This window comes from Crinia signifera, chromosome 3 (genome assembly GCF_055691185.1).
Source record: "Crinia signifera chromosome 3, ASM5569118v1, whole genome shotgun sequence".
NCBI lineage: Eukaryota > Metazoa > Chordata > Amphibia > Anura > Myobatrachidae > Crinia > Crinia signifera.
This window is the reverse complement of record NC_139219.1, coordinates 205,043,066-205,060,134: the sequence shown is the minus strand read 5'-3', so window position 1 is coordinate 205,060,134 and position 17,069 is coordinate 205,043,066. Positions and strand designations below refer to the sequence as shown.

At 39.8% G+C, this 17,069-nt stretch overlaps 1 protein-coding gene across 19 annotated transcripts in view; it reads right to left on the bottom strand.

The window, feature by feature from the left end:
* The window catches only part of DST (dystonin), a 522,642-nt gene that overhangs the window by 220,473 nt on the left and 285,100 nt on the right, over window positions 1–17,069 (bottom strand). For all 19 annotated transcript variants that reach the window (XM_083177288.1, XM_083177291.1, XM_083177290.1 and 16 more), the window contains 8 exons: window positions 15,342–15,499; window positions 14,011–14,189; window positions 12,016–12,154; window positions 11,649–11,842; window positions 11,208–11,367; window positions 9,374–9,457; window positions 9,069–9,176; window positions 8,134–8,232 (listed from right to left, as the gene is read on the bottom strand). In XM_083177288.1, coding sequence (XP_083033414.1) covers window positions 8,134–8,232; window positions 9,069–9,176; window positions 9,374–9,457; window positions 11,208–11,367; window positions 11,649–11,842; window positions 12,016–12,154; window positions 14,011–14,189; window positions 15,342–15,499 — 1,121 coding nt within the window. The remainder of the gene's footprint in view (window positions 1–8,133; window positions 8,233–9,068; window positions 9,177–9,373; window positions 9,458–11,207; window positions 11,368–11,648; window positions 11,843–12,015; window positions 12,155–14,010; window positions 14,190–15,341; window positions 15,500–17,069) is intronic.

Here is a 17,069-nt window from a genome sequence, read left to right as displayed (position 1 = left end):
TTTCCAGAGCATCTTTGTAGGACAACTTCCTCCTTGTTTGAGGACAAGTAAGATTTTTGATGTATGAATTCTCATCCTTTATCTTTGTTGCTGTGGCAGAATCAACTATTCCTTTTTTTATTGCATCTTCCAAAGACATCCGTGATTTAGATTTAGGATCTATTAATCCTCCTGTCAAGTACTGATACTCAAGGCATCGATAGCCAATATCTTTATTTAATATGTTTAAGTTCATTGCTTCACCAGCAGATAAAACGGCTTTGGTTGTAGGATGGATGACTCCAGTGAAAGCTAATTCGCACTGGTGAATTTGCTTAGCACAAACCTCGTCAATTAAGCCTTTCTGCAATGCCTCTGAGACATTATATAATTTTCCATTTGAAGGATCAAAGATCCCTCCAGTACTGGCCTGAGCTTCAAGCAATCTAAACACAGTTACTCTGTCTGCCATGTTTCTTCTCAATGCTTTAAAAACTGACACTCTTTCATTGGTTTCATAGATCCAATATCCAACAATAGGACTATTGGGGTTTTTAGATGGTCTTGACCTAGTGACTAAAATGTCAGCCAGTTCAGTGACTGAAATGAGCCCTTCTTTAAACTTGTTAACCTGCGACCTGTCAATTTTCCCTTGGCTGACAGCTTCATCCACAATAAACTGTCTACCTGTCTTGCGATCAGTTAAGTACATTTGTGACTTACCCTGGGAGTCAAAAACTGTAGAGCTCTCCCACTGGCACTCACGCTGTGAAAGCTCATTATATGTTTGTTGGTCAATAAGACCTTTTCCATATGCTTCAAATCGCGTCATTTCTGAACCAGATCTAATATCTACTATACATATCTTATGGCCTATTTCTGCAGAAAAAGCAGTAATTTGTCTCTCACCAATTGGTAAAAGGAATGTTTTGCTCTCTAAATCTAGAACACACAATTGCAGCAATTCAGAATAATACATACTCTGCTTGTTGGTAGGAAAGTGAAAGCCTTTTACATTGCTAGCAGGTTCATGCAAAAACTTTAAAGTGGTATGATTCACCAAACCCTTCAAAACTGCCACTTCAGCTGGAATTCGAACACTTTTAACTGGGTCAATGATTCCTCCTGTGGCAATTTGTGCTTCAAGAATTCTTTTCCCTTTCTGTCTTTCAAGAATTCTAGCCTCAATGGCCTGGAAAACGGACAGCCTTTTCCCAGAGTAAATGTATCCTAAAACAGCTTTTTCTGCTTCAAGGAGTTTCTCCTTAAACTCTTGGTCAACAAGTCCACTGGTGATCGCTTCCTCAACAGAATATTTGTTGCCTGTAGAGGGATCAATAATAAAACCTGTCACTGCTTGGGCTTCTAAAAACTCAAATGCTAACCCTTTATCTATAATTCCCATCTTTGCGGCTAAACTGAAAGATATCTTTTCTCTCCTTGATTCAAGGTATAAACCTGCTATTGCAGTAACCTTTGTTAGACAATTGTCGAGTTTTTTCTGAACTTCTTGAACAGTTGTTCGACCTAACTCAAGCTGTTCCATGGTTTTGCCATCAAGAATTTTAGCTTCTACCATTTGTTTGGAAGAAACATTGTTTCTGAGACCTTGAAAGATGAACCTATCATCACTGGAAGAACTGTCACTCAAAGATGTCTCAGAGCCTGCGTAGTTTTTATAACTGGAGGACATATAACTCATCTTCGGTAAATCTGATCTCCTAAATCCTTCCAACATATTACGTTCTTCAAACACCTGATCTTCATTGTTTAGCAGGAATTCTTTTTCCTGTTTTACAGTTGTAACTTCAACAGTCAAATCATATTGCTTGCTCTTCACTATCTGTAAATAGCAATATTTAAAATAAAGGATGGACGGTTAGGGTTTATGCCTACATATTGCTTCATTCATCAAGAAGATATCTAATATAACATCAGATAAAAAATAAGTGTACTATTGTTTAGATGATTAGTGCTAGGTAGCAGAATAGTATACACCATAGCCAATGCTTCCAACTAAAGCCTGCCAAACCATGCAATAGCTTGTATTAAACTTATACATTTTCTATAAAACTAACTAATAATCTATAAATATCTTTTATCACAAAATAAATACAGGTACTTGTTTCCTTCCTAGAACGGCGCCCACGATTTTCATCTTAGGCATCGCAAGGCAAAAAATTGCGTCGGTCGCATCGCATGCGGCCAAAAAAATTGCATGCGATGCGACCGATGCGATTACCGCGATTTTACATAGGGAACAATGTTAAATGGCCCAATTGACCCGATTTCACATAGGGAACAATGTTAAATGGCCCACAGACCCCAAATACCCACCCTGAAGTGTGAAATGGCCCCCCCAATTGTTAACGCCACCCCACGATCAACGTCAACCCGAAGCGTGGCGAGCGCAGCGAGCCCGCGAGGGGCGGCGGTACGTGTCCTCAGACCTTTTCATATCCCCACTATCCACGTCGGCGTGGAGTTGAGAATAGAAAGTGTGGCGAGTGCGGCGAGCCACCGAGCCCGAAGCGTGGCGAGCCCCGCGAGGGGACGCGGAACACGCTCCCGAAGCGTGGCGAGCGCAGCGAGCCGCGCGAGGGGACGCGGATTACTTAACATGTATTCCGCGTGCGCTCGCCACGCTTCGGGCTCGTATTCCGCGTGCGCTCGCCACGCTTCGTGCTCGTTGGCTCGCTGCGCTCTCCACACTTTCTATTCTCAACTCCACACCGACGTGGATAGTGGGGGTATGAAAAGGTCGGAGGACGTGTACCGCCGCCGTTCGCCATGCTTTGGGTTGACGTTGAAGGTGGGGTGGCGTTAACAATTGGGGGAGGGGGGCATTTCACACTTCAGGGTGGCTTTTTGGGGTCTGTGGGCCATTTAACATTGTTCCCTATGTAAAATCGGGTCAATTGGGCCATTTAACATTGTTCCCTATGTAAAATCGGTAATCGCGTCGGTCGCATTGCATGCGATTTTTTGGCCGCATGCGATGCGACCGACGCGATTTACATTTTACCATGCATTTCTATGTAAAATCGCGGCCATCACATCGGTCGCATCGCATGCCATTATAATGGCATGCGATGCCCGCGATGGGCGCCGTTCTAGGAAACAAGTACCTAAATACATATGTCAATAATCAAGAAAATATCTAGTGTAGTCAGAAAGAAATAAGTTTCCTGTTGAAGAGGATTAGTGCAAGGTAGCAAAAGAGTATACACCAGTCAATGCCCCCAACAAAAGCCTGCATAACCATGCAATAAGATGCAATAGCTTGTATTGAACTTACACTAAAAACAATTAAACTAACTAATCATTTCTGAATATGTTTTAGCACAAAATATATACAGTACAACAGATTACATAAAATATTTAAACATAACAAGTTTTGCGATAATAAATGCAATGCTAATTGTAGCACATGCAAGTAAAAAACACCATGTTAAAGAAAATAAAGCCAAGTATACTAGCAAAGCTGTCATGTGATCGCTACATAGTATGTAAGTAAGGAGGATACATATAGAATACCTCCATAGGTTGATCAAATTTTCCTAGCTCCTTTCCAATTTTCTCTTCTTCAATTCTTAAAGTTTGAATGGCATTCTGTATACTTTTATCCTTTATACTCTCTAGCTCTGACAGCTTTCTGTAGGGAGTCATGTTATCAATAGATATTTGAAGCTCTGTACTGGTCTGTGTAACGTACTCTGTAAATGGCTTTCCCTTGTCTCCAACATCGAGGGACTGCTTTATCCTGGATAGCTGTAGCTGAAGGTCGTCATAACCATCCATATGTTTCTTCTTCTCTTCCATGTGTGTAGAGTTAAATACAGGAACACTAGTATCAAGATGACTTTCAAGTTTTCGCCTCAATCCAGGAGAAGCTTTGGATCTTTGACTAATAGAGTCAAACTCCTGCTGAGAACCTGAAGATGAAAACATGTAGCTGTTTCCTTTTGCATCATAATCAGATTTTTGAGTAGGGCTTCTAATGCTATTATTTAGCTGAATCTCATTTTGTAGGTATCTTAACTGGTTTATGTGGTCTTGTCTCTGTAAGTCAACTTTTTGTTTAAATGTTTCTACAGCTCGTTTTTGAACTTCAAGTTCTTCCTCAAGTTTACGACACTTTTGAATTAGTTCTAATCCAGATTTTTTCTCGAGATTCAACTGGTCTTGGCATCTTTTTGATCTCTCCTGCAGATCTGAAAGCTCCACTTTCATCAATTTTATTTTATCTTCTAGTATTGACTTTTCTTGTTTCAAAGAAGTAACTTCAAGCCTCATGTTAGAATTATTATTTTCAGTACTTAAACTGGATTCCACTGACTTCTCTAATTTTTTCCTGAAATCATCTGCTGTGTTTTTGTATTTTGTAGACTCCTCTTGGTAAATGATAAGCTTTTTCTGTGCTAGCTGCTCATCAACTGTCTTCTTGTGAAGGTCATCCTGTGACTTCTTCAATTTAGCGTTAACCTCCTGAAGCTGTGTCTGGTGTTGCTGGAGTTTCTGTTCTAATAGACGTTTATCTACTGTTAAGCTGTTTAATTCAGCTTTAACATTCCGTATCTCCTTTTCAGAATTAAGAATTGTTAGGCTCTGTTTTTCATACTTTTGCTTAATTTCATTCAAAGAATTTTTAGTTCTTGATAATTCTTCTTCTAGCCGTTTTATCGTATTTTGAGTTTCATATTCTCCCTTGGACTGTTTTTGTAGCTGCTCACTCGTAGCTTTCATTTGTTCTTTGGTACTGTCCAGTTGTGATTTTACCATGTCAAAATTTTTCTGAAAATTATTTCTCTCCATGGCAGTCTTCTCAGATTCAGATTTAACTTTTCTCAATGTCATCTCTGTCTCATTGTTTAACTTCGTGAGCTCATCTAACTTTAATTTCAAAGAATTGGACCACTGATTACTTTTTGTCAATTCATCCTGGAGTTTTATGTTTTTCTGTTGGTCCTCTTTCAGGGCCCTAACATTTTGGAGTAGCTCTTCTTGAATTTTCTTCAGCTGATCGCGTAAATTGTCAACTTCTCCACTTCGGGACTGGGATCTCTGCTCGAACACAGTCTTTTCTTGCTGCAGGGAACTCATTTGTGAATTAAGGATTTTCACACTGCTTTCCGACTTTGCATTTGCTCGGGTAAGTTCATCTACTTTTTTCCGTAAATCCTCTACATCTTGCTTCTTTCTACTTAAATCTTCTTCTAGGAATGATATTTTCTGTAGACTGTTCCTTTCAGCCATTTCCTTTTGCCTCAGGTCTTCCTGACAAGTTTTCAACTTTTCTCTAGAGTCATCATAATCCGCTTTTTGCATCTTCAGTTTGTGTTCTAGGGAAGCTTTTTCTTGTTGTAATACCTTTAGCTCCTCCTCAAAACTGGATCGAATCTTCTTTAGGTCCTTAGCTTCTTGCATGACTTCTTCTGCTTTATCCTGACTTTGGTACATTTTCCGTTCAACTTCTCTCATTTGTAACACATAGTTTTGTTCCAGTTGGTTTTTCTGCTCCAGTTCATTTTTAAGTTGCTGCAAAATATTGTGGGTGTCATCCAACTGGATTCTAAGCTGGCGGTTTTTCTCATCTGCAGCAGACTTTTGTATCTGAACTGTACTTAACTCTGCTTTATACTGCTTGAGTTCATTCTCTGTCTTTTTATTGGCAAGTGTTAGGTCATCAACGCGTTGTTTTAGGGTTTCTGCTTTTTTTACATATTGTTCTCTTTGAGGCGATCTTAAGTCTGATTCAATCATATAATGAACTTCTTGCATTGATCGTGATGGTATTATGTCCTTAGACGAATAGCTGTATAATGAATCTGCAAACTGTCTTTTAGATTCATATTCTATTTTCTCCTCTGCAACCTTCTTCTGATAAGCAAGATCACTTTCAAGATGTTTAATCTGTCTCGAGAGTTCTTCCTCAGTCTCAGCTTTCCTTTTCAGCTCTGCAATTAGATTGTTTTTTTGATGCTCCAAGTCTTTAAGGTCAATATCTTTTCTTTTCAAGTGATCCTCCAACTTCCTTCTTGCACTGGTGCTCTCCTCTATCTGATTCTTAAAAGCCCTGAGTTTGTCTTCAACAGCATCCCGTTTAGATTCTGCCTGATTTGTGATTTGGCGCACATGTTCCAGCTGCTGCTCAGCTGCTGTCTTCAGTTTAATTGTAGTCTCCAGCTTCATCCGGAACTGTTGTGCCTCATACTCAGCCTTTGTTTTCTGCATGTTTATTTCTTCGACTACCTTTTGTTGCTTCTTGATTTCCATCTCAGCAGCTGACCTAACCTTGGGCAGCTCCTGCTCTAGCATGTACTTCTCTTTTTTCACTTCTTCAAGTGTGACTTCAAGCTCCTGTATTTTTTTCAAGAGCCTATTATTTTCGTCTGTGGTGGCTTTTTGCTGTTCTACTAATTCTGGGTATGCTGACATAGAAGAGCGCTCGGAATACATTAAAGTCTAAAACAAAATAAAGGGACATGGGTTCACATTTGATAAGCTTGTCTGTCCTGAAAAAGTCTCAATATAATGGTCCATATTGAGTTTAATAGCAGTGGCATTAAAATAAAATAAAAAATAGAAATGTAATTTTTTTTAAGCACAAATATAAAAGATGATAAATGAGATAAGTAAGTAGGAAAATCTGCAGTATTTATTTAGAAAATAATATACATCATTAGTGTCATCACAGGGAATAGGGAAAAGTGCAAAAAACTTACCATGTTCAGCCAATTACAACAAAGATGCTTTCAACCACCTTGTCTTGCCAAGGAAGGGTCAGGAGAGCAGTGAGAAGCGAGAAACCCAAATCCACAAAAGCAAGACACAAACTGTATAGTAAACAAAACTACAGGATGTCCAAGCAGTTACTGAGAGTTAAAAGGAAAAGCCCAGATTCAACAAGAAACTTGCAAACCACATACAGCTGACATACACTTTGTACAGTCATTTACCTCTATATATAATATTTATTATTGGATCACCATTTGTAGCTAATGCAAAGGCAGACTGTTCTCTTCTCTATTATAACAATCATTTCTTTACGTTAATGCATGTGAGGGGAAATACTAGGATTTATGAGGTACATCCTATAAAGAGCACAAAACATACTATTAATCAGAAATACAATATAGAAATCAAATGAATCTACAGGAAGGTGGAAGACAATGAATACAAAATAGCAGGAGAGTACACTTTAAGGACAATTGGACAAATTGTCTTTCAATAACTTGGATCCTACTTGCACAATTATCCCTATAATTAAATCTGCTGTTTATGTGTATTAAATATAAATATGATTACTGAAATAGATTTCTATATATGTCGATATAACATAAAGCAGAGGAAGAACTATATTGACTTAAGAACCTGTAATTGATTTGCTCTTCTACAAGGAAGCTATAACTGTAAATGTGAGTTTTTGCTCTGTGTATTGCTCTGTCGAGGTAAATAATGTACGTAATTCATTGTGACCATCAATTTTAGATTTTTGTGTTTTATTAAATCAATAATTGCAAACTGTTAAATAGAGTTTAGAATATTTTGGAAGTGAAATAAACTACCACTGTACAGTCGTGAACACAGCACAGCAACCCTCCACCATAAAGAGAAGAAAGCAACAATTACATAGTGCACAACAGAACAAACTGAACAATGCAAAGGATTTCTGTCACCGTGTTGTCAAGTCAGGCATCCAACATAAAATGTAACTAGCTGGGAAAGGACAAAGTGTTAACATCTGTACATTAAGATCCCATAAGGGTTAGGACATTCAAAATATACATAATTTCAACTTTCATTTATTCTGAGTAGTTGACTAAACTGCAATAATTAATACTAGAACCAGAAAAATAATTGCTAGAGCTGACTGATACTAAGGACGCAACCCAACCATACAGTGGTGTCATGTCACATGGGCATTTTGTGTGCCGCAGATGCTATACTCAGGAAGTCAGCATTACACTGCCTGTGATGTGCAGGCATAACTTACAGTATAGATGGCTGCAAGCTTCATGCTGCAGTTCATTCTGAACAAAGAAGGTCCTATGTGACACCACCCACGCTCAGTGCTGTTACAGAAGATGTCGTGGCTATAAAAGGAATATTTATTACATAACATGATTTATGAGTAATGATTTCATTCTTTACCTCTTCTTCTTCCAATCGCTTTAAAGTTTCTCCAGAAAACTTTATATATTGGCTGATTAAAGTCATCAGAGCAGTGTAACGATTCCTAAGATCCATATACTGAAAATGAATAAAGACAGCATTACAGTATTAGTTATATTTACAATCTGACTCTACTTTGGTGGATTTTATTCTAATAAAGATTATGAGCATTATCTAGAGCAGTAGTTTTCATGTCTATATTCAAATACCACCAACAGGTTTGGTTTGCAGGATATCTTTAATCATGATGTGTCAGTTCATCTTCCATAAACAGAAATCATGAAAACAAAACCTGTTCGGGGGTTGGGCTTGAAAACCTATTATTCAGAGAAGCCGAAAAAGTTAGTCGTAAACCTAGCAAACACAAAATAGTGGCTTTACTTGTGTATGATGAGCTGAGCATATCTTATTATTGATACATCAACTCATAATGCACAAATAGTATAGTTACTCATAGCAACCAATCAAATTCTATCTTTTTATCTTCTAGAAGGTGCTAAATAAATAAGACGTATATTCGAAAAGAAGTGAGAGATTGTGCATAGCAACCAATCAGATTGTACTTATCATTTATCTAGCTCCTTCTAGAGCATAATAGCTAGAATCTCATTGGTTGCTTTGGGCAACATCTCTCACTTCTAAATGCATTTACATTTAATACTAAGGCTCATTCACACACACAGATGTGTCACTCAACAAGTTGTGTAATGTACTTAAATAGTGTTTTCCCTTCCAATTGTATTTTTTCTGCAAATACGGCGCACATTATAAGCGAGAAAGACAATTGGCATGGATAAGTTGCAGAAGAGGGCCGTCTGGTATGACTGAAGCAAAATTCTGTACTCTACAGAAAACATAGAGCAAAAAGGCGAACAGTAAAATAAACAATAGCCTCACGGTTTTATGACATCTACCTCTTGTATAATGACATCTGAAGAGCTTTGAAATCTTCTCCGTTTCATTGGGGACTTTTGATGTGAGTCCACCAATGCCCTGAACGTCATTAACTGTAATTCATAATCCTAAAAAATGTAAAAAAAATACAATGAAGTGTTTTTCTCATTTAATATACCGGTACCACCTGGAGAATTTCTCTACCTACTGCATATCATATATGGTCAATTTTGCTTACAATGGTAATGCGTTGTATTACACAGAACTTTTAAATATATGCATAGGGCAAAGAAATCAGTATGGTACTAACATAAAATGTGCGTACCTTAATAGCTAGGGAGTATTGTTCCGAATACTTCTGGCACTCGTCCATCTTGTTTTGCCTCATTTCAATCTCTGAAATCAGCATCTGGATTCACACAAGGCATTGAATTAGAAACCAAATAGATATGTAGAGAAGTTGAATATAATAACTGGAGATAATTAAAGAATAATTTGTTGTCTCTGAGTGACATTATTAAAATTTTGCTTAGAGTGACCATCTGTAATATTGGAAGATATTTTTTTGGAGGAATGATGTGTAAAGTATATGAATGTTAATGAACAATAGCATTGCTTTTATATGTTGGTTGAGGAGACCGAGTCCAGCATCTTAATGCTTGTCTTACTAAGAAATATCACTCTGCTGCCCTAATGCATTTTAATAAACTTAGGCTTACTTACGGTATAAAACTCATAATTACATTACTTTTCTACTGGCGACAGTGCATCTAATGCTCTGCAAAAAGCGTTACAAGGTGCATTTATGGTCTTTGGAAATATTCTGTAAAATTGGATCTGCATGTCTGTGGATGGTCAGAGTTCATTTGTATTACCAAAATCCACTTTCAAATCCACTTTGAATGACATGCGAGATATTTTTCCAAAATACTGCTAATTGTAGTTTCATTTATGTTTTAAAGAGTAAACATCAAGACTTTATTTTGGGCTAGTATTGAAATCCTGACAGTCGTTATCCCAACCGTTAGAATGCCGACAGAGGCATACCGGTGGTCAAAATCCTGACAGATCTGACTAAATATTTTAATTCTACTCTTGATCCAATCCCTCTCTCAGCCTAACCATAACTGTCACCTTCCTCAGAGTAAACCTGACCATCCCCTTATACAGTCTAACCCTAAATTCCCTTCCAGTTTAACACTAACCCCCTGTAGTTACTGTCAAGATCCCGTTACCAGTATTCCTGACTGCTTCCCTTAAAAACCAGTAGACCTTATACAGCTGGTGTAAGCCCTCCATGCAGTTTTGAGAACGGGGCAGAATCCTACATGTCCATGTGGGGTTATATGTTTCATTCATTGCTTTAGGTGCCATAAAAAAACTACCAAAGGCCAACCACAGTTATTTTGTTTTAATCACATTGATAAAAGTGCAACCAGAAATGTGCTATTCTACACAAATGGAAAATAAATTACATATCCATTTATAATACAGGACATGGGGCGGGATTCTCTAATCTTAATATGCGGTTAAAACCCTGTTATCAGGGGTTTTTTCGCATTTTGATATGCAGCAAAACCCGCACGGCAGGTTTTCACTGCGGGGGGTATCACCCCATAGAAGCCTATGGGCTTCTTAACGCACCCACGCCACCCCAAACGGACCCCCACCGCCTTGCGCCGACCCACCCCTCACCTGTGTCCGGGCAGCACAGCGCTGTGCTGCCCCTACCTGTGACCTCCTCCTCCCTGCACTGAAAACTCTCTTCCAGGTGCAGGGAGGAGGAGGAGAGGCCACCCGGCAGCAGCTGGGTAAGGGAGGGAGGGAGGGGGGTAGCCACTGGGGAACCACCAGGACATCGCTGGCTCAGCGCAAAGGACAGCTCTGAACGCAAGAGCTGTCCTTTGCCATAACTATCGCATATGTTAGAGCATATGCGATCATTATGTCTGCGGTAGCCGGTGATGTGTGGCGGACAGGGGGCGCGGATGTTAGAGCATCCCGTCCATGAGCTTTGAAACAAACAAAAAAAAGGTTGTACATCCACACTATGGACAGTGAACCCATCACAAATCCTGCATTATTGTATATGCTACTTAAAACATGTTCATTATATACTCCACAGATTTGGACTGGATTGTAAGAGGAATGCTCGTCACCTTCTGCTGGTCCAGCAGCTTAGACAGTGCCTTGCCATCAGGCGTGCTGCCCTGCAGCTTACTCTGTGAGTCCTCTATTTGCCTAATCCAGGAATCCAGAGCCAGATACGATTCTTTGTAATATTTCAATGACTTACTAATTCCATCCAAGTCTCGCAACCTATTAGACAGAGATAATTATCATCCACTGTTTAAAAAAAAGACATCTGTAAGATATTTAGGACTTATAAGGTTTCTGCCCTTGCCTGGTATTTAACAAATGTCTGATCATTGCAAGAAGCCACATTTCATGATGACCGCTTATTGCCCCTGCGTACACCATGCTACTGTAATAAAGCATCGCAGAAAGAAAGAAGTGTGCCAGTTCCCCCGGGCCGCATGCATGTGTCTGGTGAAAGCACAGCCTAGAAGGCATTATATGAATAGGAAGTTAGTGCAAACCTGTTTTCAATCTGCGAGTATGCATTCTGCCACCTCTCAGCAATCTGGTCAGCCTTCTCTTTGTGCCAATCAAAGTCCAGATCCCGCTCCTTGTGCACCTTGAACATTTGATCACTGATGGTCTTGGCTTTCTGCAGTTCATCTTCTAATGCATGAAACACATCTCTTTTTTTATCTGCCTCCGACCTCCATTGCTAGGAGAAAAATTACAAAATGAACCATTATAGAAAGACATTTTCTTGAATAAAAATATTACCATATGCATACTGTAAGTACAAGGGAAGATCACAATATTTTATTCATAGTGATATTACAGGCTTTGCCAGATAATAATACTGTTAGGATAGAAAACTGTATAGATGTATACCTTCAGGGTGGATATTAGTCTCTCGATAGTGTTTCTGTCTGCTGTGATCACATCTTCCTCACACAGCTTGGTCTCGTATGTCTTTACCAGGGACTCCGCTCCTTGTGTGTTCTTTATTACCAGATTTATTGACCTTAATCTGTAGTGGGAAATTGAAATTTGCACACCTGTAACCTTTACATTGACTCTCATTATTTTATATAAGAAATGCTACAGCGACAGTTTGCTTTTAGCAAGTCTCTATGAGCAACATGTACAATGTATCTCTCTCAGGTCTGATACATCTTGTAATTGTGTTACTAGTCTCATGGTAACTAATAAGGCGCAAAGAACGGTGAGAGCAGAGGGAGAGAAGGTGTACTATCTTACTTCCCCTTCTGCTCAATGTTCAAATCACTGCATTCTATGCAAACTATGATTTCAGACTGTCTGGTAACAGTGTATGGAAAGGGCCTTGGGTGTAACACTGAGCCAGAATGGTTAATGAAATATATTCAAATAAAATTTGCATACTCCTCACAGGCACGTTTTGCTGAAAATCAGCTTGGAAAAAGCTGCCTGCCATGAAAAAAGTGTCAGGTTTACACTGGTTGACTTTACACTTACCTTTTCCGGAAGAGACTATTGCCAAGCGACATGAACCAAACATTTTCTTTTGCATCTTGGACTGGAAATATGCATTAAGACCAGACCTACTTGTGAACTCTCCTGTTGCTTACAGTATATAGACTGTGGCTAACTATGGACACCATGCTATTTGAGAATTGGATCTGTACAGATATTGGGTAAAGAAACATCCCTCTATTGGTGGAAACTAATGCTGCTTTCAGACCGCATAACTGGCTTTGACCCTGTATTTGAAAACGTTTCCAAAAACGGGTCTGCCAGGTAAAACCCTTTTCACACCGCATCTCTTAAACGGTATATTTCCGTTTAAATGCCGGTTTTTTTACATACTCCCGTTTCAGTGTACCTGGCAGACCCATTTTTGGAAACGTTTTCAAATACAGGGTCAAAGGCAAAGCCAGGTATGCGGTCTAATAGATGAGCAACAGCAGCCACTCCCGGGTGTTGTAGTTCCGGGACTGCCAGAGATACCATAGTGCTCGCACGTTGGCGCTTGCCTAGGAACAACTCCCTGCACGCAAATTGCCGTAGGAGCTTCCCAGCTGCAAGCCACTGGACAGGAATGACTTGTGCTGCGAGGGATGCATGCAGGGGTCAGTACAATTCCTATTATATAGCCCCCCAGGAGCAGGTCCCCTATATCGCTCTCCATCAGTCCCCGAGCTGGTCCCCTATTTTGCTCTCCAGCAGCACTCAGTAATAGTGATCGTGCTTGCGGGCAGGGAGTCCCTGCAACGTATGTTAGATCATTGGTGGGGCAGTAGTTCCCACCCGCTGTAGGGACCCCGCCACTGATCTAACATACGCTGCAGGGACCCCCTGCCCGCAAGCGCGATCATTCTCTTCCCTGCGCTCCCCAGGTGGGGGGGGGATGCCTCCAGAGGGTGAATATGCACTGCACTGGGTCCGCTCATTAGATATGCACAGAGCGGACCACTATTGGCTGGGTCCTAAATACTGTTTTAGACCCATTCAGACTGCAAAAAAAACTGGTCTGATATGGGTAGGACCCTGCTTTTTTACCGTTTCCAAAAACAGAAGGAAAAAGAAGATATGTCTGTTTAGACATAAAGGTGTACATTTACTAAGGAGATGTTGTTCATTTCAACCAATCAGGTTCTGTCTACCGTTTTCTAGGATGTTACAGATAATCCAGTAGAGACAGCATCTGATTGATTGCTATGTGGAACATAATTTTTTAAATATACCTTGGACTATTTAAGTATTTTGTAAAGTGTTTTTGTCTTTCAAATATTATTAATAATAAAAGCTTTAAAGTACAGAATTTAATTTCAGCCCTGTCAGTTTTATTATTTATGCTATACCATATGTACTATATAGTAAAAACATAAATGAATGTTCACTTACTTTTCAAGGTAAATTGAAGACATGGAGTAGATTTGGCTCATAGCCTGGATAATGGCATGGAGCTCAGCTTTTAGGGAATCTACTGCTGGAGATGCTGCAGCTTGACTAAAGAACTCTTCACATTTATCTGAAATTGCCGATAAATCTATTTTTAGATGGTCCAGATCCTTCTTCAGTTTCTGTAGAGATGAGAAAGATAGATTATTTTATTCCTCCGTGTATTTTGTACTTAATACAATACAGTAAGAAATTAAAACTTTGTATTAATTAAAATGCTAATTATTTCAACATGGGTCCAGGCAGGGGTTAAAGTGTGGGGGTAGGGTGACAGGTGGCAACTGTAATTGTTGTTGGAACACCACAGCAGTGCACAGTTATTCCGACAGAAAAGTCTGAACCACTACCCACGGCAATAGATGATGCAGGTGGCACTAGTGTCACGAATGTGCTCTAGCCACATTCCCCTCTACATGTCTTGGTTCTCCTCCACCTGTGGTTCGTACCTCCTGATACTCAAGGGGAAATGAGTTCCACCACCTCTCTATGGCCACTTTAATCCCTGGGCCCAGGATTAATCCGCTATTTATAATACTGATTCAAATATATTTTTAAAAAATAATGATTTCCAACTTTCCAGCAGGACAGGATGTTATCTCCTGGCTTGTCACAGCAGATATAATACAGCTGTGTTTAATACATTAACACTAATAGACTCATGAACAGATTACACAAATGCTTACAGGCAGTACTGGCACCAAATTACACAACATGGATACCTTACTGGATTACAGATGGAGAAGATTTTAGTTCTGTTGTGCACCACTCTGAACATGACAAAGCATGTCACAATACTAAGAAATTAATAAACCTGTGCTGCTGTGTCCTATTAAGAAACACATTTGCAGTCTTCAACCCTTAAAAGATTATCTATTTATTCATAAAAATCCCAATAATTACACATACAATGTTCTCAGCACTAATAATAAAACAAATTGGTGTGACCACATTTAGGTATATATGGTATAAAATACAACTTATAAATAGTATACTACAATATAAATTGAATATGTTGCCCAATTAGTAATATGTGTTTGCAGGGTTACAATTGCATAAAACACAGTCTCGCCAAGAAATAAATACAATTGTCATATGGCACCATACTGTATATGAATACAATAAGTGTAATAAGTAATAACCCATGAGTATTAGTGCTTGCCCAACCACATTGACTTATATGGATCATATCATTAGTTTGCTGTAACTAATCAGGAATCAGGGATGAGAAGAATCTGTTCCGCCCAGTACATACATGAAATGATATCAGTGCATACCTCCTGTTCTGATATTCTCAGTACACTTTCATGCAGATCGTCTCTGTCTAGAGGAGTTCTGATTTGGCGAATTAGACGTTCCTCGCAGTTTTCCAGTCTGACGCGGAAGTTTCTAATTTCAGATGTATACAAATTGTACACAGATTCTTCTTGTTCCTCTGTTGAAAGATGCACATTATTAGAAACGTTATTCTGTTTGTTAAATGTTTTATACACTTAAGTTGGGTACTGTGAGGAGATGAAGTGCTTATGTTGGACATAGCACTGCTTCACATCAAGGAGGATTACTAAGCACATCTGTCCTTATTCAGAGATGGCAGCTTTAGCACAGCTGCTGTTTCCTTTTGTGTGATAAAATATGCAAAAGCCGTAAGGATACATCTTATAGATGGCTGCTCCGATGTGCTTCTGTGTCCTAGGACACGAACAGGATCAACTGCATGACCATCAGACATTGGAGTGACTGTCAGGTTACATGGTATGTCTGGTGAAATCATGCAGCCTGAACCAGTGAAGCAGGTCCAAGGATGCAGTCACTGGCGTTGGCACACCCAGAAAATGAAGCCAACATGCTCCTGTGTCTGGGCCACTTCTTAACACCCCCTGTCGCCACCTCCAAAAGCCAGCAGCGTGTCAGTCATGCTTCTGCATTTGGGGGACTGTGAGCCACCTTGCAGCCTGTGATCTGCACATGCACAGGATGGCTTCTGCACATGCACAGGATGGCTTCTGCACATGCACAGGATGGCTTCTGCACATGCATAGAGCATTAGAGATGTGCCTAAACATTGGGGTTGCACCCATAAAATCCTTAGCCAATGGCACAAATAATGAACCTTGTGACATTTTTATGAATTTACTAGAGGATGGAAGTTTTATTGAAGATAGGATGTTGTCCACCATACCAACCAATTCAATTATATTATATTCTAGAAGGTGCTAAATAAATAAGAAGTAGAATCTGATCGGTTGGTACGGGAAACATCCCATCTTCTGTAGAACTCCCAGCTTAATAAAATCTTCAATATACAAAACTATTTCTTTAACTGTACCAAAACACCCTAGAGAAGGCATGGTGGCAGCAGTAAGTACCTTCTACATGCAAAGAAACAGTATTCAAAAATCAAAGTTCTTCATGTTGCAATGTAATCCTTGACTGACCAGACCCATAAGATCACTGGATTTGGATCCCGCTGCAATAGTGTGCATGCACCAACATCTGTTGACACATGTACAAGGGACAGTGCCTTGAAAAATGTTGGATATATGTACAAACTGTATGCAGTAGGAGGATTGTGGCAAGTGCATAGCACCCATGACTATATCAGGGCTGCTATCTAAAAGATGGAGTCCTGATGCTGTGGCAAATGTAGTGCTGATACATGCAGCACAATTGTGATAGCACTGTCCCTGGCGGTGGCAGCTTCTGGCTCCGGGAGATCTTGCAAGAGCAGCGAGATCTTGGGCATGCCCGGTGAGCCGACCAGAGGCAGAGACACAGTGCACCAACACTAGGTTGATGTGTTATGGGGGGAAGGGGCTGACGACAATCGCCAAAGGGGGGAGTTTTCATTCCCCCACTTTGGCATGTGAGATGTTAGGTATATCCTGGTGCTGCAGCTTCCTGCTGTGCCTTGGAGAAGCAGGAAACATTATACCCGCACTATAATACATTTACCCCTCTGTCCACTAAAATCAACAATAAAGTAGCCTATAGGCCGGGGCCAC